This window comes from Cuculus canorus, chromosome 13, assembly GCF_017976375.1.
Source record: "Cuculus canorus isolate bCucCan1 chromosome 13, bCucCan1.pri, whole genome shotgun sequence".
NCBI classification, from domain to species: domain Eukaryota; kingdom Metazoa; phylum Chordata; class Aves; order Cuculiformes; family Cuculidae; genus Cuculus; species Cuculus canorus.
The window spans coordinates 7,448,552-7,476,414 of NC_071413.1; the positions used below are offsets into that span (position 1 = coordinate 7,448,552).

At 41.9% G+C, this 27,863-nt stretch overlaps 1 protein-coding gene across 2 annotated transcripts; it reads right to left on the reverse strand.

Annotated features, from left to right (window-relative positions):
- Positions 1-842: 842 nt before the first annotated feature.
- On the reverse strand, positions 843-27,449 carry ATP2C2 (ATPase secretory pathway Ca2+ transporting 2). Of its 2 annotated transcripts, none has more exons than XM_009561075.2 (27): positions 27,114-27,449; positions 22,063-22,173; positions 20,894-21,010; positions 19,777-19,866; positions 19,659-19,694; positions 19,505-19,566; positions 18,205-18,313; positions 17,975-18,124; positions 17,813-17,881; positions 16,839-16,914; positions 16,531-16,597; positions 15,145-15,269; positions 13,093-13,190; positions 12,265-12,366; positions 11,347-11,436; positions 9,853-9,954; positions 9,120-9,276; positions 7,560-7,730; positions 6,892-6,989; positions 6,762-6,812; positions 6,090-6,256; positions 5,368-5,436; positions 5,169-5,285; positions 4,334-4,481; positions 3,641-3,736; positions 3,225-3,366; positions 843-2,518 (listed from the first exon to the last, which is right to left on the reverse strand). In XM_009561075.2, the coding sequence occupies exons 1-27, from the start codon at positions 27,210-27,212 to the stop codon at positions 2,415-2,417; spliced, it is 2,823 nt and encodes a 940-aa protein (XP_009559370.2). In that variant the 5' UTR covers positions 27,213-27,449; the 3' UTR covers positions 843-2,414. The 2 variants fall into 2 exon arrangements, with proteins under 2 accessions (XP_009559370.2, XP_053934894.1); XM_054078919.1 differs by having other exon boundaries at positions 843-2,597.
- Between the last annotated feature and the right edge of the window lie 414 nt (positions 27,450-27,863).

The window sequence follows — 27,863 nt, forward strand, 5'->3', positions numbered from 1 at the left end:
ATCAGTTTTGTCAGGTCTCTTATACTCAGGGCTTTTTCTACTTGAATCCGTTCACATCTGTCGGTAATTATTCGTTTGACCTTGCTAATTCTATGTGTAATTAACTTGTCAAAAATAAGCCTGATTTCTAACAGGAACCATAATTTCTTACTCAGCAAATTGTGTTTGGCTGTTAGTATGTATGATTGTTGGTCTTTCTCCTCCTAAGGAGAAGGACTGTATCACCTCTTCTTTGTCCTAGAGTGAGTGCAGCTTAGAGCAAAAAATGTGCTGTAACATTCTGTAAAATTACTGCGATTCCTGATCACGTGGCCTTCCTTCAAATTATTTCCCTTAGAATTTTCCTGTATGTGGTCTTTTTTTTTCTACGTGGTGTTTTTCACAGGGAGACAGATTTGAATATTCTGAATAATCTGCACTTGTGCCTTAATAGAGACCCCATTTAAAAAAAAATAAATTAGAAAATATGAATTTAGCCTTGAAAGAAGAGCATGAAGAATCCTCTCCAGCCAGACATCTTAGGACTTGACTGTGTATTTTATATGCTACGTGAACTAATAATTGGTGCATATATATGCTATTTGTTCCAGTACAGTCTCTGCTGTGAAAGGCCTGAGCTCGTGTCCTTTTATCTCGTATTTGCTTAATAAACTACATAGTATCCCAAGATTGTAATGCATAGAAAAAAATGTAAGCATTAAAACAGTTATGCTGACACTTTTCCTTTCTGTATATTTTAATAAGAATTTTAAGTTTCCAAAGTAGGGAGTGCTATATAAACAGCGCATATGTACGTGATGCTCTCTCTCATTAAGTGTGGTGATGTTGACTTTTTGTTTCAACAGTCTCAAACTCCCACCGTAAGTCTCAGAGGTATTCTTCACTTAGGCACTGACTAAGAACGCTGAATACTTGAAGTAGATGGTATACAGGAATGAGACATTGCTGAATTTCTGTACTTATATATAGACTCTCTTTTCCTTCCACTACAAGGCAGAGACTCTTCTTTGAAGACTGAAATCATTTGCAAGGATTTAAGGAAAAAAAAGTAGTGAGCAGGCATGTTTGGACACCTTTGTAGATGATATCTGGGCAGAGTGAATTGCACAAAGCTGCTGTTAATTGAAGATATTTCAGGGGCTAGGTTTTCTTAGATTTTAAAATAGAACCAGCTATACTGATTCTTTTCTAGGCTATGAATCCAAAATGTAATCCTGTTTAAACGTCATCTTGTGAAGATCAGCAAAACACTTTGAAATTGTGTTTTTTGACAAGTTTGTATCTGAGAGTCTTAATCGTCACCTTGAAGCGAAGGTGTCAAGGCTGTGGTGAGAAGAAAACTGACACTATGGCACTTGTAGCAAGTGTATCAGTGAAGCATTATTCACTATAACACTATGGTTCAAAGCAGCAGATGGGATTATTCAAAATTGTTCTTTAAATGTAAAAGATTGGCTTGGAAGAGACTCAGCAGGGTTTGTGTTTTTCTTTCTCAGCGTAAAGGTTAAGCAATCTGTGCTTCATGTTCATGCATCTAAAAATGTCCAGAAAGCCTGTGTCAGTGACGGGCTTAGCTATGACCTAAACAGCTCTCAATCACTTTTATGCACCTGTTGATTCCACTGCAAAGCTTAACATCCCTCTTATATTTGTGAGTCATCTTTATTCTCATGTGCTCGTGAAAGTGAGTCCCTTCCCTATTAAATCCATCTACTACTGTGCCTCAGATCAGATCAGCCTTCTGCTTCGCTTCTATTAGTCACATAGGTACAAAAAAAAAAATCACTGCAGTGTTTGGCAAAAGCTGACAGCTGGGGGCTGGCACTTTAGCTCTCTGCTTTTTGTTTGACATCTCCCCACAGTTTCCTTAAGAGACTAAGTATCTGGGAGCCTAGAAACTCTAGAGGTTGACTATAGGAAAAGAAGTGCTATTGAAGGCAGATCTTTTCCGTTCTTCTAATTCAATATATAAGCGTGGGGTTAAATAAACAGTCTCATCCAGATACTTGTTATTAACATTTTAAAATGTAGATTTTTATTAATAAAAATCATTTTGATTTAAATAAATAAAATTTCAGTTTTCTGCACAATAGATTTTTCTGTACAGGTGTGAGACTGTTCTTTTGTTTGGGGCTATCACAGCGTTCTTGACATACGGATCAATGTTATAAAAATATACCTGATCTTGGTTTAAAACAGGAGCAGCGCTGGAGGTTTCTGTAGACAGCTCAAACAGCTTAGACAGAGTGTGTAGGAGGAACAGACACTGGAGTAGGAAGAATTGTTGGTACAGATTCACTTGAGTACCTTCAGAAAGGATGTCAGTTGCAGCATCACAAAACGGTGTGTTTGAATTATCCAACATCACAGCTCTGTTCCCAGAATGTCTTTAGAGGATGTTTGCAGCAGGTATGTCATCCCTTTCTGTGATTTGGTCGACAGCAGCGTTTTTCACAGAGTTTGACGAGCTCAGACACAATGAAAACTGAAGAAGCCAGTCCAGTGAGAAACAGCAGGTCTGCCAAGAGGAAAAAGAGCAGAGATGAACACGGTGGGCAGTTGGGTTTTGTGGTCAGAATCCCCAGTTAAGGGCCTTCCTGCTGTGGCTATTTGTACTCGTGTAACTGTAGGTGTCTGGCCTAGCTATGATTTTGTTAGCTGTAGAATTAGAGAAATGGCTGTGGTGGACAAGGAATACCCATATATAGTCCACTTTGATGGATGGAAACCTCTATGTTAATCATTTGGGATTATTGAACCCTGCTTCTAACAACACGCCTAATATAGATGTAACGCAACGTAGCGTGGTAGAGTTTTTGTAGACTGATTCAAACGGTAAAATACGCGTTGCATTTCAGCCAGGAAACATTCAGCCTGTTTTTTCAGAATGGAGTGACTGCATAATGATTCTAGATAGATTTCTGTGAAGAAGTGTCATCACGCAGAGCTCGTGGGAAGTCTTGGCACGTCTGCATTTATGTGCAGCAAATCAAAATTCAAAACCTCGGCTGGGATGATATCATTAAATACAACTGCTGTTTGTGTATCAGTACTGTTTACGTGTATAGGTGTATGAGCTGTTGATTGAGTTCTCCTGCCTGCAATCTGTGGGGAGCTATCATGTAACAATTTGGAAATCTCATCTGCTTTTTAAAGTAGCTTTAAAGAAAAAAAAAACAAACCAAAAAACCCGTACAAACCACATTACTTATTTTGCAACTTACCTAGTACTCTTAAATTCTCCGTCTGGAAGACTTTTTGTAACGGAGGGACGTATATAACAGCGAGCTGTCCCAAAAATGACCCAAGCACGGAGTACAAGAACATGCGGTTTCGAAAAAAGCCTATTTCAAATATTAGCTTTGTCTAGAGAAGGGGGAGAAAAACATATATGTAACATTTCCCGCTGTCTAGTTGGTTTCTTTTGTAAAGCTTTATTACTCTTTGAATTTACATGAATATTAACTCAGACAGAGCTACATAGTTGAAAATGTGTTTACAGTTGAACTATGCTTGGTACCTTTATTTATAAAGATGATGAAATTGTGCTGCTTTAAAGGACGTTTTAAAACCCCCTTCCTATGCAAAATACTCGTATTGTGATGTTTATGTTAGCATTTTGCTGACAGAGTGGTCTCACCTGAGAGCGACATGTCAGGGCATTGAAGAGGTCGAAAAACACAAAACAGGTGAAAGTCATCGTCGTGGTTCGAGGAGTTATGCCACTTTTTGGGTTCTGAAAGCACAAATAAAAATTCAGGGGTTAGTTAAGCCTTACAAAAATACCTCAGTTCAACATATGAATTAAATTTTCCCTTTAATGACCTCAGTCAGTTCAAAAGGTAGTAAAACAGAGGAATAAATCTGGTTCTAACCATTACAGATAGCATTAGTTTCTCTTTGGTAATTTGAGTTTATGATCTTATCAGCAGTGTTTTAAAATCTTAAACTGGTGTGGAATTTAAGTAAAGACTATGCTAAATTACGTTATTTAAACCATTATAGTAACAGTCACTGTTTACTAGCAGCGATCCATAGTATTTGGCACTTCTACTTACATGGAAATCTAGAGGTGAAAAGTGCCTTAAAACATTGATATCATATCACATCATGTAATAGGTTTTGCATTCTAGATAGGAAGCTCTAAATTAGAAGCAACAGAGAAAGGCAGGAGCAGAGCTAGGAGCTCACCCTGTTTTCCCAACCTGCTGCCTTTGCTGATCCTTCCCCGCTGGATGTATTTCAGAAAGCCCTTCACATGTACTTCAAAAATTGCCCTTCGCTTTATTCTCCACCCTGATGAAAACAAGATACGGTCGCAGATTTTTCTCACCTCTTTCCAGAAGACGAAGAGGGTTCCACTGATAATAATTATAGCTGACATGAAGATTTTCAGGATCAATGACTTGCTGAGTATGGTATCTGTGATACGTCGGGGTGGCTGTTTGATAGTGTCCCTGTCAACAGGTTCAACTCCCAAGCTGCCTCAAAGAGAAGCAGAGGAACATGTTTAGACACTGTTTATTGTCCAGAAACAATACTACTCATAAACCAGGATGGATCTGGAGGATGAAATTCATTGAAATACAGCACTAGCATTCTGGCAGGGCTACATAAGGCTCCAAAGTTGTCTGACACCTACTCCAAAGGTCTCTTTTTGCATAATGAGCTGCTAAAACGATGTATTAGGCTATTGTGGTACGTCACACCAGTATCCCACCACAGAGGGAGAGCTACCTGTGAGGTTGTGGCCAGCATCTTTCCAACATTGTGGAAGTAGTAATGGTAATTAGCAGTAGTTGTAATTAGCGGTGGATGAGGTTCCTAAGTGTTCTAATTTTGTGGCATATACCCCCTTATTCCCTTGCCAATCAGACCTGCAGGGCTGCTAGCAGGTCATGCACTCAGGACAAGAGACCATTCCTAGTCAAAAAAGAGGAATAGTTAACATGATTCCATCATAAAACAGGAATATGTTTTATATTTACTCAAAAAACACAAAGTGCTTTTGGAGGGACCAGGAGGGAACATAAGTACAACTTACAACTTGTCTTATCTAACCACCAAATGATTGGCACGTTGATAAGAAATCGTAACGGCTTGTTTTCCTAAGTCAAAGTCAGAAAATCTAAAGTGAAGAGTATTTTGCTGATTTAGCTCTTCCATACCTCTGGGCTGGCGGCCCATCCATGATGATGTTGATCCATAAGATCTGCATAGCATTGAGTGGATTTGGTAGGTTGAGCACTGTTGACAGAGTAATTAGGCTCAAAGCTGAAATGCTCCTGCAAGGCACAGAAGAACATTACCCTGCATGGCCTCACCCAAAAAGTGCTTTCACTGGAATCGAAGCAAACAGGAACTTACGTGCTCAGCTGGAACCGGACAAAATTTTTTATGTTGTAAAATATTCCTTTTCCCTCTTCTATTGCATTCCTGGGAGGGAGAGGAGAGTTTATTAAATGACTTGTAATCACATTATTTTACACTGAGCTCCCTGTAGCACTTAAAAGACAAGTTGTCTTCTCTAGCACTTATTTCAGTTGAAATTCAGACTCCAGCTCGAGGAGAGCATCATTGCATCTTCTCAGTTAAAATGACTTTATCAGGATTAGTAGATCTGAAAAGCCTGGTTTATACAGCCAGGTCTTGGTTCATAAGGCAGGCATGTGAACTATTTATATCCTCACTCTACGCTGCCTACTCGTTCTGTTGTTACGAAGCAACAGAGCATTGCAAATTACATCTTTCCTCTGAGCTTTCCTGGATGAGACAGAGAGCACAAGTTTCGATCTACCCAGACTTCAAGGTACTTTCAGATCCCCAGTTAGTGACAGCAATGAGAATGCAGTGCTTTTAGATGAAAGGTAGCTTTTGTCACTATCACTTGAAGAAAAGGCATTGCTGTATACGCAAGTGAAAATGAGCCAGACCCACTCCAGGGATCTCCACTTACTGCCTGTTGACTTACACGTGCTGTGTCTTGCGTTATTTCCAGGGCTAGACACACAACTGACCCGTTGCAATAGATAGCCAGAAAATAGCTGAAGTAAGAAAGTGTCTGATAGCAAGAAAGTCGCTAAGCGTACATTACTGTTGAGAAGTCATCATCCACGAGAATCATGTTGGCAGCCTCTTTGCTGACATCCGTACCGGCTTGTCCCATTGCAATCCCAATATCAGCAGATTTAAGGGCCACAGCGTCGTTAACACCATCTCCTGTCATTGACACAACAGCTCCACCCCTCTGCAAAGCCTGTGAGAGTGGAGAGAGGAGAGGTTCTGAAGCCAGGAGAAGGGAAGTCCTAGTAGCAATCACAGGATTTAGACATAAATCACAGGATTTAGACATATTGAAAGAGCAGAAGTGCTGTGTGACTTTGAGGGTAAAGCAGACTCAGCAGCCCACTGAGGACAAAACTCAGAGCAAGAATTAAACGACTGGATTTTCAGGAGTCTGGAGAACCTCACAACTGCAAAAGGAGTTAGAAGAAGGGAGTAAAGTCCTCAGCAATCAGTCTTCTGATATTATACTTGCTATTACCTCGCTATTGTCTTTCAAATGACCCAGGCCAAATCTGCAAGAGAAATGCTAATATCTTCAGTGTAAATAGTGCCAATGCTCTAATTTGTGTCTTATGGTACTTTAGTTTGAGCTGATCCTGCCTTGGACAACCAGCTGATCTAGAGAACTGACCCTCCCTCTTTTCATCTTGTTTTTTTTTCTGAGGCATAAAATGGATTTGAGAGGCTCTTCGTACCTTTATGATTTTTACTTTGTGCTTTGGACTTGTTCTGAAGAAAATGGAAACCTGAAAAACAAAGAATACAATCTTGTTTTAGATGGATGCTGCTGGAAATAGGCCTTGTTTTTGTAATCAAAACCATTACATTTTTGACAGTGGATGATAGCTCTGCATCTGACAGTTGGTCCAACTCTTCACCAGACATGGCTTTCAGCTTCCCATTGCAGAGACCAATATTCTGTCCTGCAAAGAAAAACCCAAAATGAGATTTGTCCATCACCTTTGGAAAACAAACCCCAACTATTTCCTAACTCAAAAACCAGGCAGCAATTACAGAATTTACTGGGAAATATACCTGAACCTGGGGCATCTGACAGGGGACCCAGCTCTCTGGCTCTGAGCTGGGCTGGTCACCCTGTCCTTACTCAGCTGGAGTTATGGAAGCAATACAACACCTAAAGCTGGAGCTGATACTAAATCTGTCTCTTCTCTCTCTGCTCTGTGTATTTCTAATGGCGAAATGCATAAATGGGAAGCACAGAGATACTCACACTCCAAACTTTAGTGGAGTCTACTATCCAAGTAATGTCATCTGTCTCATTTAAGGGTCTTACACTGAGGTTTTATAGCTGCTCTATCACTTCATTTAATATGATTTGTTTCAATGGAAAAAAGCAAGAACTCAGTTAGTGGCATTTAAAGCCTCTGTTGCACACACAAAAAGAATGATGAAGTTGATTATTAAGTGACATAACATGTAACTGATCTGACAGACACAATATAGACCCACAGGAGAGAAGCTAAGTTTGCTACCTATAGCCACAGCAGTTTCCAGGGCATCTCCAGTGATCATCTTTACAGATACACCAGACTCAAAAAGGACTTGAACAGCTTCTTTCACTCCAGCTCTTGGGGGATCAATTATTCCAACCAGACCTAAAAATGTTAGTTTGCCAAGTTCTGGACCTGAAGCCAAAGCAAGTACTAGAAACAGAGGGGAAAAAAAGAAGACAAGTTGAAATTATTAATAATATGTTTCCATACATCAAAATAAACACGTAGAGGAAATCTTGCTGTATTTCCAGCAGAAAAAGTAATTAAAACCAGATCTTTAGTTGCTATATTCAGATCTTGTATAAACACAGGCGTTTTTCCACTCAAACAACACCAGTTTATCTGAATTAGAGCATTTCTGTTTCATGTTTCTTTTAGGATCTATTTCTAACTTCAATCTGTCTACCAAGACTTGCCTAAAAGCAGATGGATTAAATTAGGACAGTGCAATGTTGGACCAGATACTAGAAAACTACTAGATTAAACAATAACAGTCTTCTAAAATCTTAAACATTTTTTTAATCTAAAAAAAGTGAGATGTAAATTCAGTTAAACCAGTGAAACCTTCATCGTGTAAACATCAAGGCTCTGAACATTTTGTTTCTGTTCTTGGTTACTAACCGTATCACTCAATCATTTTTAAATCACCCAGGGATATTTTTCCAGGAGTTCATGTCAGTGTTGCTTTGATGATTGAATCACAAGCTCGCAGCTGCCTGAGCTAATCGCTTTTCTTCAGAACAGTAATTTGCCATTCACAACAGCAGATGATTCAGACATTGTAAAGCAACCTCTGCACAGGAGTTACTAACCACAAGACACAGAGCTGGAGAATAGGTACATTAACTATACCATCTTCCAGACCCGGCTGCCAAGACTTGTTCTCATCTACCTATATCTCGGAAACACACACAGGAGATAATGTCTTTGTTACGGTGTGAAATCTAGGATGTTTCTGAAAGGATGTTTCTAGCCATGAGGGAAACGACACGTGTATAAAAACTCCTGGGCGCTGTGCACTGACGTGCAGTCAGGACCAAAAGGAGGTCAAGATCGTTAGATTTGCTACTAATAAAGAATTGAACCAAACTTCAAACAAAAATCTCAGTGCCTAAATCCATGTTTTGAACTTCTTTCAAATCTGCTTTTTGTTGCTCTTGAAACAACTTCTTTAAGAGCAATACTTGGCAGAGCAGCACTTAGATCGGGTTTTCAGCGTGAAGGTTTTCAATGCAGCATTCAGACTGTATCCCAGGCAATCGCAACGCTCCACGGAGGAAAAAGATTCACCATTTACAGTGTTTATTTTGAGCTCCTTTCAGTCTCACCAATTTAAACCCCACAAGAAAAAGATCAGTGGAAAGCAAGAAACCAGCAGATTTGAGAAAAGGCCCTCGGCAAACTCTCCTGAGTATTATGAAGAGATCATGCAAGTGACACTGAGCTTTGAGCCTCTGTCCATCCTGACCAAATCAGAGCAGGAAAACATTAGAGTATGATAACCTGTGAGCATAAGGGACATAGGCAATAATGACTGACCCCGTAGACCTGAGGAGCCCATTCGTTTTTCTTCCTGCTGGTAGAAGGCTTTCTGCTGGGGTGTAAGTGATAACGAGATGCCACCGCTGTTATACAGAGTGCAATATCGAATAACTTCTTCAAATGCTCCTTTCATGAAGTAAATATCTTCCTGATCCTTTAAAGTAAGGAGATAACATACTTTATCCAAAAAAAAAAAAAGAAAAGAAGAGGACATTTTAAAAATGCTAATAATCCAAAAGGCTTTACAGTTTAGACAAAATAAGATCTTTTGTTTGCTCTTCTACCACCTGTTTTGTAAAGTGCCCAGGTGCATGTATTGTTTATAGGATATGCTATTTTTGCTGTAGCCATATTTCATGTTCAGTCATCACAGACAGAATGGTCATGAAAAGGTTGGTGAGTTTTTAAACCAGAGTACTATATCAGCCAAAATGAGCTCCTTAACCTGGTAAGGAAAAAAAATGTATCTTTCTTCCCCTGTCAGTTATCTCTGAAAAGTTTTTCTTTTCCTGCTCAGGCCACTAAATAAAATGTATTATCTTCTCCCATTCAAGCACAGCTTTACAAGCTAAAATTACACCCAAGTTGGGAATCTTGAGGTTTGTTCTGTTTTTCTGCTGACGTAGTTAACTTCTGAAAACGTTATTTGCTAAAGAGATACCATTTCATGTCCATTGTTGAGGTGCACAATTAGAAAGACAAAACCAGTCAACACTACTGTTTGCTTTACCTGAGTTTTCAGCGTGCATTTCACAGCCATCCACTTTTGTTCAGAGCTAAAGGGAATTTCCTTCTTTCTTACATAAATATCCTTTATATCCGCTAATTCCATCTAAAGGAAGGTAAAACAAAAAGAGCTCTGTAATACTGAACAATAACAAAACTTACATGTACATTTTCTGCCTTACAAGCATTTGACTGTTGACCACGTACTTCCATGTAGTCACGTACCACAGAGCTGAAGAGAAAGCACGGGGAGAATAAAACTCATATTTCAAGCTCATCTTTTTCTTTTGGTGACCAATATGGGATAAATCAAACTGGAGTTTGAAGCTTGCTCCCTGTTGGTTTTTACAGGGAGCTGCACTGTTGTCTTGGTGGAGCTTTGGGTCAAAGGAGGCTCAAGGCTTTTCCCTAAACCTACAGCAAAGCAATGGGCAGAGCAGGTTTCTTCCAGCCCAAGCTCAGCCTCCCCCACGTAGGTTATTTCCGAGCTACCCTTGGACGAAAAAGAAAAATGGCAAATAACTGAATGGTCAATTGTGGATGTGGTTTCAAATTATTTCCTGATGAGTTAAACTCAAAAAGCAATTCACCACAAGAAGACCCTTCAGCTACGCAGCGCGACACTTCAAATCAATACACACCCACTTTAGCAGCACGCACAGTGCTCTAGGAGAAGTGGTAGTGATCAGAAATAGCTTCTACTCTCTCTGTCCCCTAGCTCCCACCAAACTAAAATCCCACCAAACTAAAACAACAAAAAGAAAATAGAAGAGACAGCCCTCCTCGTATTCTGCTACTGCTTGGCTACTGAAGGGCAGAGCAGAAGGAAGGTTTTAATTTGGCATTTAGACAAATAAAATGTCATTGCTCTATAAATAAATAAATAAATAAATCATGGTTTCACTGTTAGCATTACAAGCTTTAAAAATGTGAGGTAATAACAGATGTGTGAGGTCTGTGGACACCACAGGCTGCGTAACACTAATTAGGTGATATCTTGAGGTGTTTTACAGCCCTCAGCCTATGAGCATGAATACAATATTCATTAAAAAAATCTTGTTTTACATAATCATGACTAGGGAAATTGTGAAAGCTAGCAGATGACCCAAATTGAGGATGACCCTTTGCCATGCTTTCTATTATGCCCTGTTCTTGCTCATTTCTCGCTCTCTTGTCTTCCTCCTGAACTATTAATTGGCGTATACAGAAAACATTAAAAAGTCAGTCCACTCTGAGCCTGAAAGAAATCCATTAAGCAGCATAATTGTTCACATTAACCAAGCAAAACAATTATTGCTCTTAGTACAGAAGCTCAGGGAAGGTATTTGTCCATGACGAGAGGTTTATATGGGCGCACATCTATGACCCTGGGGAGAAGATACTAAAACCAGTTTGCGGACTTTAAAGAAAGTCTGATCCCTGCCGTCAGACGGAGCAATTTCAGCTCCTTTTTTAAAAACAAAAAAATCCAGAAAATTTTAAATCTTATCGATCTTACCTTCATTGCAAGAGCAATGAGAGCTCCTTCTGTGGGCTGTCCCATCACACTGTTTTTCCTGATAATGGCATTATTTACTACACAGCCAGCCTAGAAAAAGGGAGATATTGATGTGGTTTATTATCTTTCATAACTGAATTCATAGCTTTTTCCTTTCTTTAAATGAAATATTGAAAGACTGGAGAATGAAAGCAGCCACATCCCAAAAGATGTGCTATTCTGTATAGCAGCATCTCTTAAGATCAGTTCTTGTGCTTTCTAAACTCATTTAAATCATAGTACACATCAATATTTTGCTAAAATGTTACAATTTTGATAAATTAGCATCAAGCAAAACATAATCTATATCTAACAAGCTTTACAAATAATAAAAATGAAAACTTAGTCTCTGCTACTATTGCTTTTAAGGTGCGATATAGATAAAATAAGACCTAATCTCCATTTGAGGTACCAGCACAGGTTATTTCACTACCCAAACACTCCATATTAGCCCACAGTTGAACAAGCAAAATTTTATTTAATGGTAACACAAAACACAGAGGCCTTCACAGTACATTTACTAATTGACAATGGAGCTAGCTAAAGTCTAGAATTGGTTCGCATTAAAAACCTGAAAGTGGTAAAATTAATCAGTTCCTCCTCTGCTCGAACTGTATTTTTATCCAGAATATCATTGATGCTTTAAGCTAATGACTCTGTCTCTCTTCACATATCTTATGGCTGTTACCTTTCACTCATAAGCCTCAGGTATTATATCACAATTGCTCGGAGTCTTTCCATAAGAACACTCTAGCAAGATGGTTCAGTTTAGGTTACAAATGTGCCTTTTATTTTTTTTCCACACTCATTACTCAAAGGGATCTCTGCAATCGAAAACTTAGTATAAATAGGACAAGCTGGTTGATAATTTATACTTACTTCTACTAATTTCCCAACTGAGACATTGGAAAACTCTCTAAGAATCTCCTTTGAAGGCAAAAGATAAACATTTCCTTCTCCATTATATCCCACTCCACTGACCTGAGAAATAGAGAGACAGAAAGAATAAATTACCCAGTGCTGGGCTGGACCACACTGCAGTGGAGTGCACTTTAGCAAATTTTTGATTTTAAAGGCTTCTGGGGATTATTCTTTTTAGTTCAAAACAATGCTTATAGGAAAAGTGGCAGATAATGGAAGTATAATATTACAGTAGCTGTATAGGAACAAAAAGAATCATCTTTTCTTATTCAGGACTTGTTCAGCATGAGGTCAGAAGTCTCTTGCAGGTCAGTCAAGAGATCCAGCTCTTTGGTTGCATGGAGTTTACTGGTTTTACCCTGCTAGTCATTTGCCTGTTTCTCTGCTGCCTTATGTTTTGTATGACTACATTTTTCAGCCACTTTGTACAGAGCTAAATGAGCCAAGCAGAAGGATCAAGTCACTCATATGAAAAATAATCATGCAGAAGATGGACCCACAAGGGTCTGTGGAAGGTTTCTATATTTACAATAATTGCAGAGAACGTCAGACGATGTCAATGAACATTTTGTGTATGGTACCTGAGCAGCTTTTGTACATGTGGCCCCATCTCTGCCTGTCTCCAGCACCATAAAAGTCCCTTCTCCTTAATGGAACCGGTTATGGGCGAGAAACTGCTTGGCTTGGGACTGACTCGGCATCCCTCATTTGGGCCTCACCAAACTAAAAGCAAATTGGCCCTCCTGGGCTTGAAGAGGAAAGTGTGTATTATTGCCTCAGCCATACCTCTGCCTGGAATCCGTCTGAGGTCACAAGCCGAGTTACCGTCATCTCGTTTGCTGTCAGAGTGCCTGTCTTGTCGGAGCAGATGACATTGCAGCAACCTGATGAAGGAAAGCTTTTAATCAGAATGAATAAATAATGCAGCTGCTCAATGGGATTCAGGAGGGGATGAACATGTTTCCCTTACGTTACTTAAACTGCACCAGTGAGAAATGGAAGAAAATAGCAAGGTATGGTTGAGTTTCCTAATAGGGTGTTATAAGGAAAGTATTTGAGTATACATCAGGGCATTGTGCCCATAATTTGGATGCGAGATGTGATAGGAGACATCTGAAGAGGGCCACATTGTCTTCACCATCATATTGTGGGCAGCCAAAGAAGGCACTGATCTCCAGGGAGTTGATCGATGTTTTCCAAACTACAATATCACACAGAACAGCTGTTATATTCTGAAAAGACATATCAAATTCCCACTCTGCCACATGCTTCTTCAGATGGGCCGTTTAACCCTCGCTTCTCTGAATTAAGAACAACAGCCTTTCCCTGCCTCAACAAGGGACTCTGAGGTTAGATGTGTTAAAAACAGTTACCAAAAAATACCTACAGTGAAGAGCAAAAGCTTCCCCACTTGTGCTCTGTCTTGTGACAATCCTGCATCAGTAAAGTATATTTCTTCTAAGGCCCATTTAGACCAAAATATGGCAAAGAAGTGGAGTAGCTGAGTCGACACATTTAGGCTGGTTTCCACTCCCAAGGAGGGAAAAAATGATTTTAAGGCAAAAATGAATCAGACTTCATCTCCCTTCTAAGTCTGAATATCTTCCCTGGCTCTGGAGATGACCACACTGCACAGGCACAGACCCCATGAGCATGATGACCACCAGGTAAAAGCCTGGAGAGAATAAAGCAGATTGGGCTGCAATTAAATTAACTTCAGTTTTGAAGAATTAGCACAGAGCAAATCTATTGCCTCCGATATTTCCTTTTCGGGCACTGACAATTAAAGAATCAGGTAAAGAAGAAGGATTATTTTTCTTCTCTTTAGAAGCTTAACAGACGTGGCCCAATGAGTTTGTGGGAGAGTACAGGTTTTGCTGTGCTTACACTGCCTACACGGCAGAGTGGTCGGCATCTGGCGGCTACACCGGCTTGGGCGCAGCCCTACCAGAACGAAAGTCTTCTTGAGATAAGGCCATGCCAGATGTCCTGGGCCAGGGCAGGTACAATAAAATAAGGGCGATAAGATTCCTTAACTGCAGAACAAACAAGGGCATTTCAAACAATAGCAGCATTTCCCAGGAAGACAGATTTTAGCTGACAAATCTGGCTGTGCAGCAGGTATTTGTGACTGCATGGGTCAGGCTGGGCATTTAGTGTGCTTTTTAATGAGTGGTACTATAGCACAATGTCTTCTCCTTCACGTAACTGCCTTAGTGACCAAAATGAGAGCAGCAAAGTCTGGAACACAGTGACCTGGGAATAAGGGCCAATTTGAAGATAAAGGGAGGTGGAAGAGTAACTTCATTACACTTCAACCTGCCCTGCAGTGGTGAGAGTGGGCAGAATGCCTTTTCAAGATCCTCGGTGTCCCTATTTTCCATGACTCTCTGGACATCAGGGAGATAGCCACATAGGCTATGGAAGGACAAATCATTTGGTTTATGCCACCAGGTTCAGCTTGAGAGGCTGCAAGAAATTTTTTAGCCAGATACTGAAGAAGTGGAGAGGATGATCCCACAGAATGGGGAGGAAGAAGAAACCAAGGCTTTCAATCCGAGCAGGGCATGCATGCCTGCAGGGGGGTTCTGCTCCCCGTGGGCCAGTGCCATGGCTTGGGTTGCACCATTCCTAGCACCTGTATGTCTTAAAATCACTAAAATAAGGGAAAAGGGTGAGAAACACAGGGTAGAAAACGTGTTTAAGTCTGACTGGGTTGCTCTGGCCCAGTAAGCATATCCTAAATTTAATTTTTTTAATGAGACCAAGGCTCATTTGGTCAACCCATTGAAGCCTGGAAGGTGACCAAGCTGTGTAGTAGCCCCTTTGCAGCCTTACCTAAGGTTTCTACTATGGGCAGCTTCTTCACAATCACCCTTTTCTTGGCCATACGGAGAACACCCAGTACCAGTGTGACAGTGACCACGATGGGAAGGCCCTCTGGGATGGCAGCCACCGCCAGGCTGGGGACAGCAAAGAGATATAACAGCTTCAACACAAGAGTCAAACTACAAATGCTGAACAAAACCCATCAAAAGGATGTCTCCACAGAGGGAGTTTTGCTGCTTATACGTGCATATCTGAATGGGAGCAAGCAATGCTAACCACTGGGACTCCTGGCACACTGCAAATACAAAAGCAGGATATTTATCCAAACCTTTAACCTTTTTCTGGATTGTTTTGACGGAGCAATTACTTTTCTTCTTTACATTGCCAATAAGCATTCATTTCTGGCTAAGCAGGGATTTAAGGGTTGGATTTCATTTCATTTATTTAACTTTTTGAGGATGTAGTTCAATATTTCGTGGCATCTGAGCACACGTTAGCTACTGGTTCCTGGCCACATGCAGCGCCTTATCTCCCCTCTTACATGTGGGTACAAGCCAGGACAGGAGCGAGTGAGCTCCCAAGATGTCCCTCTGCTGCACACCTTGAATGGGAGCAGCATTAGTACCTGCAACACCTATTATGTTAGAAGAATCCAGACACAGTCTGTATCTGTCTCTTAGTTGTTCCTTGGGTAACTCTAAACACTTCTAAGTACGTACAAAAAGTAATCAAGAGGGACTTTAAAAACCATAGGCTGCTCTCCAAAACTCAGGCTTATCCATGCTTCTTTGGTACCACATGTCCCTCCTGGAGACAGGAAGGTGGGCACTAAGCCAGTTTGGCTTCTTTGTAATCTCTCGGTCTGGGGTTTTGTTTTTATTTCCATGGAATACTCTTTCTTTTTTTTTTTTTTAAAGGATGGATTTTAGCACCATGACAACATCAAATGCCAGGTTTTATGGATACTACTGAAAACACAGGGTTTATTATGTTTGATTAAGAGGTTATTTATGCTTTTTATGCTACATAAAATGTACGTTCCTATGTTTAGACATAAATCCTGTAAGAACAGGGAAGACTAATATTTGCTGTTGTTACACTCCCACTGAATTCATAGTACAGATCAGAAAGGACATTCACAGCAGGATGAGGTGGAAAAAGCAGTGAAGATTTTCAAAATACTGATTTTCAAAATTAAATAAACCCTCAAACTTGTTTTTTTCTGCTAAACCCTGTTGTAAAGCTCGTATAAATTTCTCCAGTGCAAGATCAATATGTATTTATGAAGGGTCTTACTCAAGTTCTTTATTGTGAAATGGACACTGTTTTGAACAGGGAATTCCTTGGGACATATTTAATTAGAAATCAAAGAGAAAGGTGTTCTCAAGTTCTCACCTAACTCCAATGGTGAACATGCTGAGGAGACGCTTCCCTTGTAACCAGCCAATGAGCATTATTAAACCTGGTGGGGGAAAACCACCTCATTAAAAATCAAGAAATTAATATAAGTGCCATGTGCTTTAGCTGTTGTTGGAAAACAAGCATGCAATGAGGCCCCCCAAATCTCTTCTTTTAAGATGTATCTGCTTGAATCCCCACAGTCCAGGTAATCCACATCAAAAATGCTTTTGACAAAAGTGGCCCTGGAACACAGAGGGCTTTCACAGCTGACCTTGCAAGTATGAGCATGATATTCAACTCACCGATTATTCCAAAGGAGAAAAGAGTCAGTTGCTTCCCCAGCCTGTCCATGCTTTTCTGGAGAGGTGTTTTGGGAGTCTGGAAACATCGGAGAATAGTTAGTTTTCTTTGCTTGTTACGAGACTTGAGAAAATGATGGTCAGCCCAGAATAAGTGAGCCACACAGCCCTGGTTATCGTTACTGTGGTCCCTACAGCCACTTAATATACTCCAGTTTGTCCACATCCCAAACTCCCAGCAGGGTCTGCTGGGCACGTACCATCCCACAGGGAGAGAGCCTTCGCCGCAATACACTCAAGACAGGCAAAATGTGAAAGAAGAGCGGAGTTATATTCATATACATCTGGGGAGCCAATGTAGAGACAAACTAATGATGATTACTAGATGATCTTTAAGGTCCCTTCCAACCCAAACTATTCTATTCTATAATAATGGATAAATTGGAAGAGGACCTCAGCAACTGAGTCCAGGATTGGATGATGTGTGCACAAAGCCTCTGGGACAGGGATAAAAAGTCTCGACCCTCATCCCTGTCCCAGAGGCTTTGCACACACATTATTCAGAAATGTCCACTTCTTTGTTTTGACTTCTTAAATTAATGGATCAAGAGTTTTCTACTTTCTAGACTCTCATCTGTGTTAGGCCAGAGATCTGCCCCATGCAAATTTGGCATGTGTAGAAGCAAAATTTTATATACCTAGCAAAAAGTGGGGAGAGGAGAGAATCCCTCCCCCGCTGATGTTTAGGTGACTACAAAGTTAGACACAAACTGAACATCCTAAGTCTGAATATAGAAGCCTAAATCCTCCTTATAACCTTCTTTTTCGGTCACAGCATTTTGGTCACACCTCAGTCACTCAAGTGTCTCATTGCAGGAAGAGAAATGAACCCAGAGCATTAGTTCTTGGGACTGCTCCTGCCCGTAATCTTTCATCCAGAATATCCATCATTTCAGCAGACACAGAGACTTCTTTACCTCTTCAGCTTGCATCATTTTGAACACCTCTCCAAACTGTGAATTTTCACCTGTCCCAATAACTACGCCCTGAAAAGGAGGAAAAAGAGAAGAGGAAGATGAAAAAAATCTAAAGATTCTGTAAGTAACACTGAGGAAAAGGTTGAAAATGACAGGACTCACTTTTCCCTTCCCATATCGCACCAGAGTCCCCATAAAAACAACGTTGCTCAGTGTGGTTATGTCTCCAGCTTCCTGTAATACACTGTCAGTCTTGTTGCAAGGCTCAGCTTCTCCAGTAAAACTGGATTCATCCACCAGCAGATCTGTAACCTAATTAAAAAGGCACATTTCTGGCACTGTTAAGTCAAAAAAATTCCCAAGCAGGTTCTTGTACACGTAGATGTATTTACCTCTATCAGCCTAAGGTCTGCAGGAACCCTGTCGCCGACAGACAGATATATGATATCCCCAGGAACAAGCTCTCGTGCCAGAAGATGTTGCAGTTTTCCTTCCCTTAGGCTACATCAGACAAATGGAAAAAGAAGAATGGAAATGAAGCAGTGAGGTTTTTGTTCCTTCTGCAGGCTTGGGAATATGACTGGCAAGAAAGCGAGAGACCCATGCCAAAGAAATTCCAAAGGACGTAATATCTTCATAATGCTGAGGAAAAATGATTATGTTCAGTTTGGGCTCAGTTTTAATTCATAAACAATAGGCAGCTTATGGAAGACTTGCGTCTCAGCAATAAGTGACTTAAACCAATACTTATACAGTAGATAGGAGTGACAAGATGGTGTTTCTTCCTGTGGCTCATGCTTTAAATAATGAAATGCAGATCCTTAACCAAAAAATAAGCTTTTTACAGCTAGATTTACCACTAACATTTCACCTATTGTATCAAAAGTCCAGCCTTTCAAGTGGTTAGATGCTTATGGTGTCATATCAGAAATAAATAAAGAACAAACACTGGCATTTGTAAGGTCCAAAGCTGGGTGAACTTTGGACCAGAAGAAAACCTGCTTTTACAGGGCGGTTTCTCTGAGTTTTCTCTCAGTTTCTCTGAGCCTCACAGCTTATGCTGGCTATGACAAAACCGATTTGCAAAGGCATAAATAGGAGAAATATTTCCTTTAATCTAAAGCGCTGACACTGGGTATCAAAGCAGTCAAGGAAGTGGTATCTGACAGAGCCCACGACTGCTCCACAGGCAGTGGTGTGACTGCGCTTGTGTGTGGCTGATCTGCACCAAAATACTGGGTTAGTATTCCTGTGCCCGGCACGTACGTGCAGCGATGGAGTGGGTCAGGAAACCCAGTCCATGTACAACTCCTCTCATGAGCCATTTCGTGACAGTCTCACGGAGGCAAAACTGCCCAAAGCCAAAAAAAAAAATATGCACGTGAGGTTTTTCCTGCACAAGGAGTCACAGATAGAAAAGAGGCTGCAGGGACACATGCAGGGAGCAGAGCAGGACATTTCCGGGAGCCTCTTGTCTCTCAGGATTTATTCAATTCCTCTGGGTGCCTACTTAATAATTCAGTTATTTTATCCCCTTTCACTGTGCCCTGCAGCTACGCTCACACGATTCCACTCCTCCAGACACCGGGGTCTCTTCGCAGGGATGACAGCCTGAAGTGATTGTCCTCACCCGTCCATTCTACCCTCATAACCCACATTCTGCTAAAACCCACTGAGCCAAGCGTTCCTCACCAGTTGCACTCAGGTGGCACCAGCTTGTTAAGTTCTTCCAGAGATTTTTCCGAGCGGTATTCCTTTTAAATGAGAAAGGAGAAGAAAGCCAAGTTATAGGAGTGGCCTCACTTGTGACAGCCCCAGGAGCAGAGCTGAGCTCTGTTTGACGTACCTGGATGAAGGCCACGGTGACCACGATGAGCACTGCCTGCGAACAAAGAGGCATTAAAGGCATGGGCACAGGAGTTTCAGAGAGCGAAGGTTTGGGTTGCAGGAGAGGTAGCACTTACCATGGTGATGCTTGCAGCATCCTCGTACTCTTTTGTGACGACACTCACTAAAGCAGAAGCCAGCAACAAGAGAATGAGGGGATTTTTAAACTGTAAAAAAAAAAAAACAGAACACAATATAAAACTAAATCAGGAGTTTCTGAAGCTGAAGAGTTTCTAAAGCCATCGGTTCATCCCCTATGCAGGGACAGGAGCTGGACTCTTGTGGATCTCTCTTCCAACTCAGGACATTCTATGATCCCATGAAAGGATTGGACATGAGGTTTTGCTGCAGGGACCCTCCTCACTCATGACAGCAGCACCCGTGGTCAGGCTGACGCTGGATCTTGCACCCTGTGCAGGAGGTGGATGGCATCACCAGGACGAGGCTTATACCAAAAGACACAACTGTCCTCTCTTTCCTTTGCTTGCACAGTCACAGCTTGTCTTTGCAGACATACAACACAGGGCGGACTCTAAAAGCTCTTTGGAGGCACAGTGGGTTCAAACAAAAGCTTTATTGTCTTTTCAGAATTTGAAACCAAAAATCCTCATTTTTTTTTCTTTTCTTTAATTAATCTACTGAAGTCTGCACTCAGACTCACTGCTGTGGATGTCACATCCCTGAAAATGGTCAAGGCCAAATTGAAAGGGGCTATGAGCAACCTGATCCAGTGGGAGGTGTCCCTGTCCACAACAGGGAGTTGGAACTGGAAGATCTTTAAGGTCCCTTCCAACACAAACTATGCTATGATTCTATGAAATCAGAGTGGCTTTCAGCTACTACTGCTTTTCCTTAAACCTTTCACAATTTTATCACTTGCTTAGAGGGAATAAATATGCTCCAGAAATCAGGTCACTGATCTATGGCTTTTGATTTGTGGCCTGAGTGGAGATAAAAAGGTTTATTTTTATTTTAAGATGCTATCTTCACATTAAATGATTGCACATCTGAAATGCACAATGGATTTCCCTGGGGTAACACATCCTGTTCTGGAGCACATCCTGTTCCAATCCCAAATCTGTGGACGTAGAAACCCTGAATATTTCAATGCAGAAACATGTTCAGACCAACCCAGCCAGGGCTTTTTTTTTTTTTTTTTGCCAGGAAATGAGAATCTGTGCAGAAAATCCTTACTTGGTCTAGATATTTCTTCCATATCGGCTCTGTATTCTCTACTGAAAATTCGTTCCAGCCATGTTTTAACCTGCGCTGTAGTACAGAAAACTCAGAGAGTCCAGTTTGTAAATCAACCTAGAGGGAAATTAAAACAAACAACAAACATTGCAGACTGTAGAACAGCTATAGAAAAACACTTAAGGCAAAGCTAGGCATGTGAAAAAATGATAAGTAGACTGGGTAAGATGGTAACGGTTTGGTTTTTTTAAAGTCATGTGGCAAAGTATAAAGCTTTGCTCCATAGCCAGTAAAATCCTCAATAAAAAATAAAACTATCCATTGTTTTTCTGTTGATTTTTTATAAACTATAAAACTTCACCATGAACTATCATAGGAACCCATAAAGTAAACACAAGTTAATTTAAAAATAAAACAACCCAGACTGTTTCCACATATGGGAAACCATATAGTAAATGACAAATTAGAAATTTAAAACAGAAAAAGAAAGAATTGATTTTTGGTTTCACTGTACATTTAAAGAAAAAGTAAAAATAAAAATACCCTGACAAATTTCAAAAAGAAGAAATGGAAGAGGAATAACATCTACTTGTTTGTTCTGTGAAGGCAGATGGGTTCCAGCACTCAAGCAGTGTTGGGTGATGGCTACAGCGTCACTGTTTGCTTGGGGTAAGCATGGCGAGGTGAATTGATACCTAACAATTCAGTGAATGAGTAAGCCTTTGAGAAGTCATCTCGGATAATAAAACTGTATGATGAGTTTTGTCTCTGAAATGAAACCTGCTATAAAAAGCAGGGGAGAAAGGGCTGTGTGCATTTGCACAACACTCTCCAAGGAGCTGCCAATAATTCAAGTGGCTGAGCTGCGCAGCCTGTGCCCGGGGCTCCTCTGCCAGCCCTGGCAGAGCACTTCGAGCGTCTCGTTTTCCAGGCTGCACAATTGAACTCTTTCACCTACAGCTCACAGAGCCACTCGCTTCAGTGAAACACAAATGCTGAGCCTCAAACATAGCCAGCGTGAGGATATATTCCACGTAAAGGCAGAAAAATTGGGCACTCCAGGAGTTTGCTTGTGAAACCAAAGACCAGTTTTGCTGCTCAGTCTCTTCCCACAGCCAAATCACACGCACTGCCTTGCTATATTGACAAAGACCTGTAAAAATGCTTACATTTAAAGCTTTTGCCAAGTCTTCTTTATGGCATTTACATGCATCTTTTGGGGGCAGAACTGTCACCTCCTTCTCCTGCTCAATAATTTTCAGCTCACAGTCCTCATGGGTCTGAGTAAATGAGATAAAGAAACTGTTAGGTGAAAGCACAGTTAACAGAAGTATTTCAGCATCTCTTTGCTTCTGCCCTTAATCCCATTCCCTTCCCTCCCCTTGTCAGCCCGTAAGCTAAAATGCATCCTAAATCACAGCATTTTATACCATTCACTGATTAAACCTTATTAAAGCCTCAAAGCCAGGTGTACACTCTTGTAGTGGAAGAAAGCCTATTAGGAGCTGGATTACCCAAAGAGAAGCATGTGCTGCTGCTGTAGTCAGAGAAGCATGTAGGGCTCTGCTGCTTGCAGGTATCCTGCCTGAAAAGACCATTTTTCTTTGCCAGTGTCTCACAGCCCACTGCTCGCTCAATGCTCAGAGCAAGGAAAAAACTTTTCACTTGTTAAAGATGTAATAAATGACTAGAAAATAGGAGCCAGAAAAATCTTGGAGCCAGTGTGAGAAAGCAGAAAAACTTCTTTCCAGCCTTCACAGCTGTTTTCCTCCACCGTTGGCTCTGCAAACACCTCTGAGCAGGACAAACCCTTCCTGCCCCATCCAGGCAGCTTGAGGGCTGCACCAAGCTCCCAGCACAGAGGGGATCAGCATCCTGACCTCTCTTCCCTTTCCAGATCCCATGTCTCCTTTACCAAAATACCCTTTCCAGAGCAGCAGCCTCCTCTGAAATATCAGCCAGGCAGCCTACGGAGGTGATGTGAGTGCTATTGCAAGGTATATACAGAGAAGGAGAAATTTCACGCTTCCCGAGGGACAGGAAAATACATTCCCATTTAACTTCATTCATAAAACACAAAAGCGCAAGTTCATTAAGAGAGAAATCCCAAGACAATCCTCACTTGGCAGGGTGGGAGGAATTAGGCACCAGCTCCCTCCTACCAGCACACTGGGGGGTTTTCTGGGGAAAATATTCATCTCATAGCAGCACCTGAACAGGGGTTTGGAGGACTTCAGGGGTGCCTGAAGTGGTATTTGGAGAATTAGCACTGCTATGAGTATCCAGGAGGTTTCTAGGAACATCCAGTGTTCTGCAGTCTAAAGCCTGAGACAAATGCATCAAATCTATTTGGCTGCTCACTCGTGTTGGTAAACAGAACTGGTTTCCAACTTGTGGCTTCTGGAGAGCTCATATCAGATGAGATAAGAGCATCTTCAAGCCCTGCTCCTTAAAAGGGCTTTTACAGCTTTCATGTATTGCATCTCCCTTTTTTACTGACCCACAGTACAGCTGCTAACACGAGATCCCAGCACTGGCCTGCTCCCAGCAGAAATGCAGAAGAGTTTGCTGTGTTCCCTTGGGCTATGCAGTGCTCATTTACAGCCGCTTTTCCCTATCAAGAACATACTTTTCCCAAACCCCAGCAATTTGCCAAAGATTTCCAAGGATTTTCCTGATTCCATGTGTCACCTATGCTGATGACCACATTTTGCCCAAAGAAACTGCAGTATTTCTCCACTGTATTGAGGTGTACTGGCTCTGCACATCACTTTTAACATTTCCTTAACAGACATGCTGGAAGTGATAAAGCTCTTCCATGTTTAAAACTAACAATTTTTTTCTACTTTGAGTCCTACATGTACACATTCATCAGTCCACTATAACTTTGTTCGCTCCCAGACCCTGCAAGACTGAAAGCCACCCATGCATCTTAGACAGAGGGACTTGTGTGTAAGTAAATACAGGGTTGTCATAAACAGAAACATACCTTATATTCTTTAGTGTGTCATTTGATTAACGCAATTTCTACAGGCTCCTCTGTGCTGCCGATGACAGATGCAGGTATCAAGATAAAGCCTTGCCTTGAAGGAGTTTAAATTTTCATTAAAGGAGATGGAAGGCAAGATGAGACTCAGGCACAAGGGTAGCATACCTACAGTCCCCCAGAGTCACCGGGAGAAGCTAGAGCCCAGCTCCATTGCTGATATTTACTGGTATGGAGGAAATGGGTGATGAAAGCATACAGGTGCACCCAAGCCACACACAGCAGCCGTGGTTGCAGATCAATAGAAATGTTGCTAGCTCCACGCTCCTTACAGCTGGAGGCTGTTATGAAATGAACAGCTTTACTGGGGTGAGTTAATTTGCATTGATTAGCTTATGCCTGTAAGTGATTTCCTCTTGATGAACGTGGCACAGCTTTTCCTACCAGATAAACAGCTCCAGCTATACATGAGTTGGAAATGCCTCAGCTGAGCCCTATCTCCCTCATCCTCTGCAAAGTGCTGCCCCTAAACACAGCCCATCCCATGTCTGTTCGGCACTAGACAGTGTCCTGAGCAAAACCCTTCTTTAATAGCCTTTCATTACTCGTTACTTTTGTTTCCTATTTACATTGTAAAACATATGTAGGCTATCAACATTATCCATTTATCCTTTAGGCATAACTCAAGCACAAGAGGGCACGAATTCATACAGAGGGGCAGGAAGAAGTTAAAAAAAAAAAAGGGGTTTACTGCTTTGCAAGTTCAGGAGCTACTGAGGGCTGTAAAGTACAACTGGTTGTGGCTGGGAGCTATGCGACAGCTTGCTTCAGCACACCTTGGAGCATACCCTGTGCTGCCGGTACCGGCGTCGCTGCCTCCGCATCCCTCACCCCAGAACAATCCATCAATTGTCAGGCTGAGCAGCCCGTGCGGGAAGGAGGAAAGGATGGCAGAGTACATTTCTGCTGAGTACATAGCCCTCTCTGTATACTCTGGCAACCAGCCCGAAAGATCAGTTCTCGGCATTTCCCCCCACCTTTGTCTTTATTGAGGTTTTGCATATTTTTTTCCTCCATCTTAGATTACTCTGGACCAGCTCATATGTTGTAATCGAGTCAAAAGTGGGCTGGGTTATTTAGTCTAACTAGCCATCCTTTAAAACATTAAGCAGAAACCGCTGCCTTCTATGTTTTTTATCCTTACTAAAAGAAGAAATCAAACCATTCTCTCAGAAGGCCTTTGCACTGCTTTTTTTCAGTGCACAGGGCAGGCAGAGGACCTGCACTTCAGGAGCGAAGGCATCATCCAGAAACCACCCCAGAGCAAGACACAGCCCTGCAAGCAAGGTACAGGTGCTTTTGCACGTGCACACACACACGCAGAGGCTCAGAAGAAAAAACTTTGGATGTTCTTCAGTTTTCTGCAGGAAACACAAGGTTTCTCTTAAACTGCAAACTGGCACCACAAAAATTCCCTGTGATTCTGAACGTGCCACTGTAGAAAAAAGGTTGAAACTGCATAGGACAGAGTCTAGACACAGGCTGCGCTTGTGCTTTGACGTGACAGTTAACGGTTCTGTCCCCTCCAGATAACACCATCGCCAGAGCCAGCGAGCTGGCCACTACTTTGTGGCAACTAGCTTTTCCTTCACAACCCATAATTTGTGTACTCATCCTGCCTTGAGCCCCATCAGCTCACCCGGACTCACATTCTTTGAGGCTCAGGACAACCCTTTGACCCAAATAACGAAGATCTGTAAGAATCAAAGCGCTCTGCAACTATTTTGAAATAAAGAAGCAAAATACCGTCATAGTGCAAATGTAAGTCATTTACCAGCCTGAACTATAATATCCTTGATTTATCAAGTTCCTGTTGTCCATTTGCATTGCCGCCTACATCCTACGCCTGCGCCAAAATGCTGGTCATTTTCCTGTCCTATTATAAATGTATCACATTACATGGACCAGAGTTAAGACTGAAGGGTTTGTGTTTGGAAGGAAATATGTATCATTATTTATTTTGGCACAACAGGAATGGTACTTCCAAAGAACGAGCCAGCCTAATTGCTGGCAGCCTCCTGCTTATGCAATATCAGAAATTACAGTTTCCCATCAAAGTGAGATTAGAGACACTTCCTATAACCTCAACAAGAGCTTGCTTTCCCGGGATTTTGAGTTATGCTTAGGTAGCGTAGAGCAGCATCACACAATGCACGGTCCAATGTATTATTTTCCTCTCTCTGTAGCACTGACCAACCCCCATACCGGAAAGATGAGACTCAGAAGGCAGTGGAGGATTAGCTGAAATAATATCTGAGAAAAGACCTCAGTCAGTCAGTCATGGAAAAGAATATGAGTATCTCGAATGCGTGTGGAAGGTGGTTGCTGGGGGCAAGACTAAGGGCTAAGCCTGTATGCTGAAGGAATTAGACAAATCAGATTTCCGTGGGAGGGCACCCAACCAATTTATCATGTGGGAGAAAAAAATGGGGCTTAAGCAATAAGCTCCTGTGCAGAGAAAATGTGATGATAAAATAATCCCCATCCTGGAGATTTTGAGGTGAATAAACAAGGAGAACAGCAAATGTGACACTGAAACCACCATTGCCACTCCTTGGTCCAGTTGCACCAGGGAGACATAGATAAGAGAAAAGAAATCAATGTTCATACATCAGTATTTTTCAAGAAAATTAAGTATTATTTCAAAGCGGACTCCTCAGGGCTGAGCTGAAGCTCTCGGCCATTCATTACCAGTAATGACTGTAGCGACAGAAGAGGCAGATGAGGGGTCGCAGCCCACCCACCCATGACCAGCGCCCGTGGCAGGGGATCCCCTGGGGCAGAGTCAGCCTCGCTCTGCATTTACCCTCCTGCTGACACAACGTTTGCATTTTGTGCAAGAACTCCAGAAAGCCCATGGGCCTCACAGCAGTCTCTCTGCTACAAGTTTTGTTAAATTCAAACCTTTGTAGTGCAGAGAACAATGCTCCTGGCCAGGACTTTTTCTTGAGCTATATGTCCTGGGAGTATTGCATAGAAACAAGTATCCCCATCTCACCCTGGTAACCATCACTAATCTTGTACCCTGTTTTATGACTCTCTGAAGAGAGAGGAGAGCACGGCAGCAGCAATATCAAGTTATTGGTGGGACAAAGCAGAGAAAGTAGACAAATTTAACCTCAATTACACAAATTATTTCAGCAGGTCCAGGCAAGAGGCATAGGCAATCCTCACCTCCTCTTCCGGCTCGCCACTTCCAAGGGGCTGATATTTCTGCACGAAGCGAAAAAACGACCTTTTCTGGAAGAGTTTGATGAAACCTCCTTCTACCATCTTCACTGTGCAGCTATGGGAATCACCCGGGGGCCCACCGGGATGGTGTTACCCGCTGCCGGCAGCGCTGGCTTGAGTTCCCCTGCAAGTGCGGGGCTATGGTTACAGGCAGGGAGAGGCAGCGTTTACCTGCCGCCAAGTCACGCCTTCGGCCGCAGGTGCTGGGAGGGAGGCTGCGCACCCTTCAAGCAGCGATGTAGGGTGTTTCACCTATAAAACCCTGCCAGGAGAAGCCTGTCTGTGTTTAAGGCCGTGGCTGATAAAGGAATGAGGTGGCCTCTATGTGTGTGCAGCTAGCACCTGAAAAGCAGGTTGAGCTCTGTGTTTACCTCCGCCCTCTGAAAAATTATCGCGGGAGGAGCATCGGCAGGTGCCCCATCTCGGGCAGGGAGATAGGGAGGTTGTTTTGCCAAGGCTACTGTGTGCAGAGGCAAGACAGGTAACGCACACTGCCGAGCCTGTTTGCATACTTCCAGGCATTTCTAGAGAAACGCTCCAGTCAGCATAACGCTGGTATTTCTAAGTGTCTGCATCAGGGAGAGGGCATAAATACATGACTGTGTGAATTTGTGATGCTCATTTATAAAAAAAACAGTCTTTCATTCACTAGAAGGGAGTGCTTTCATGGTGGATCTCAACATACCGCTAAAG

Excerpts from the sequence above, each read along its gene's own strand:
- ATP2C2 (XM_054078919.1), bottom strand. The coding sequence starts at position 27,212 with ATGGTAGAAGGAGGTTTCATCAAACTCTTCCAGAAAAGGTCGTTTTTT. Across the intron at positions 9,955-11,346 it reads TCATTGCTCTTGCAATGAAG|ATGGAATTAGCGGATATAAA; the intron begins GTAAGATCGATA and ends ACCTTCCTTTAG. Across the intron at positions 4,482-5,168 it reads GATGGGCCGCCAGCCCAGAG|CTTGGGAGTTGAACCTGTTG; the intron begins GTATGGAAGAGC and ends TCTTTGAGGCAG.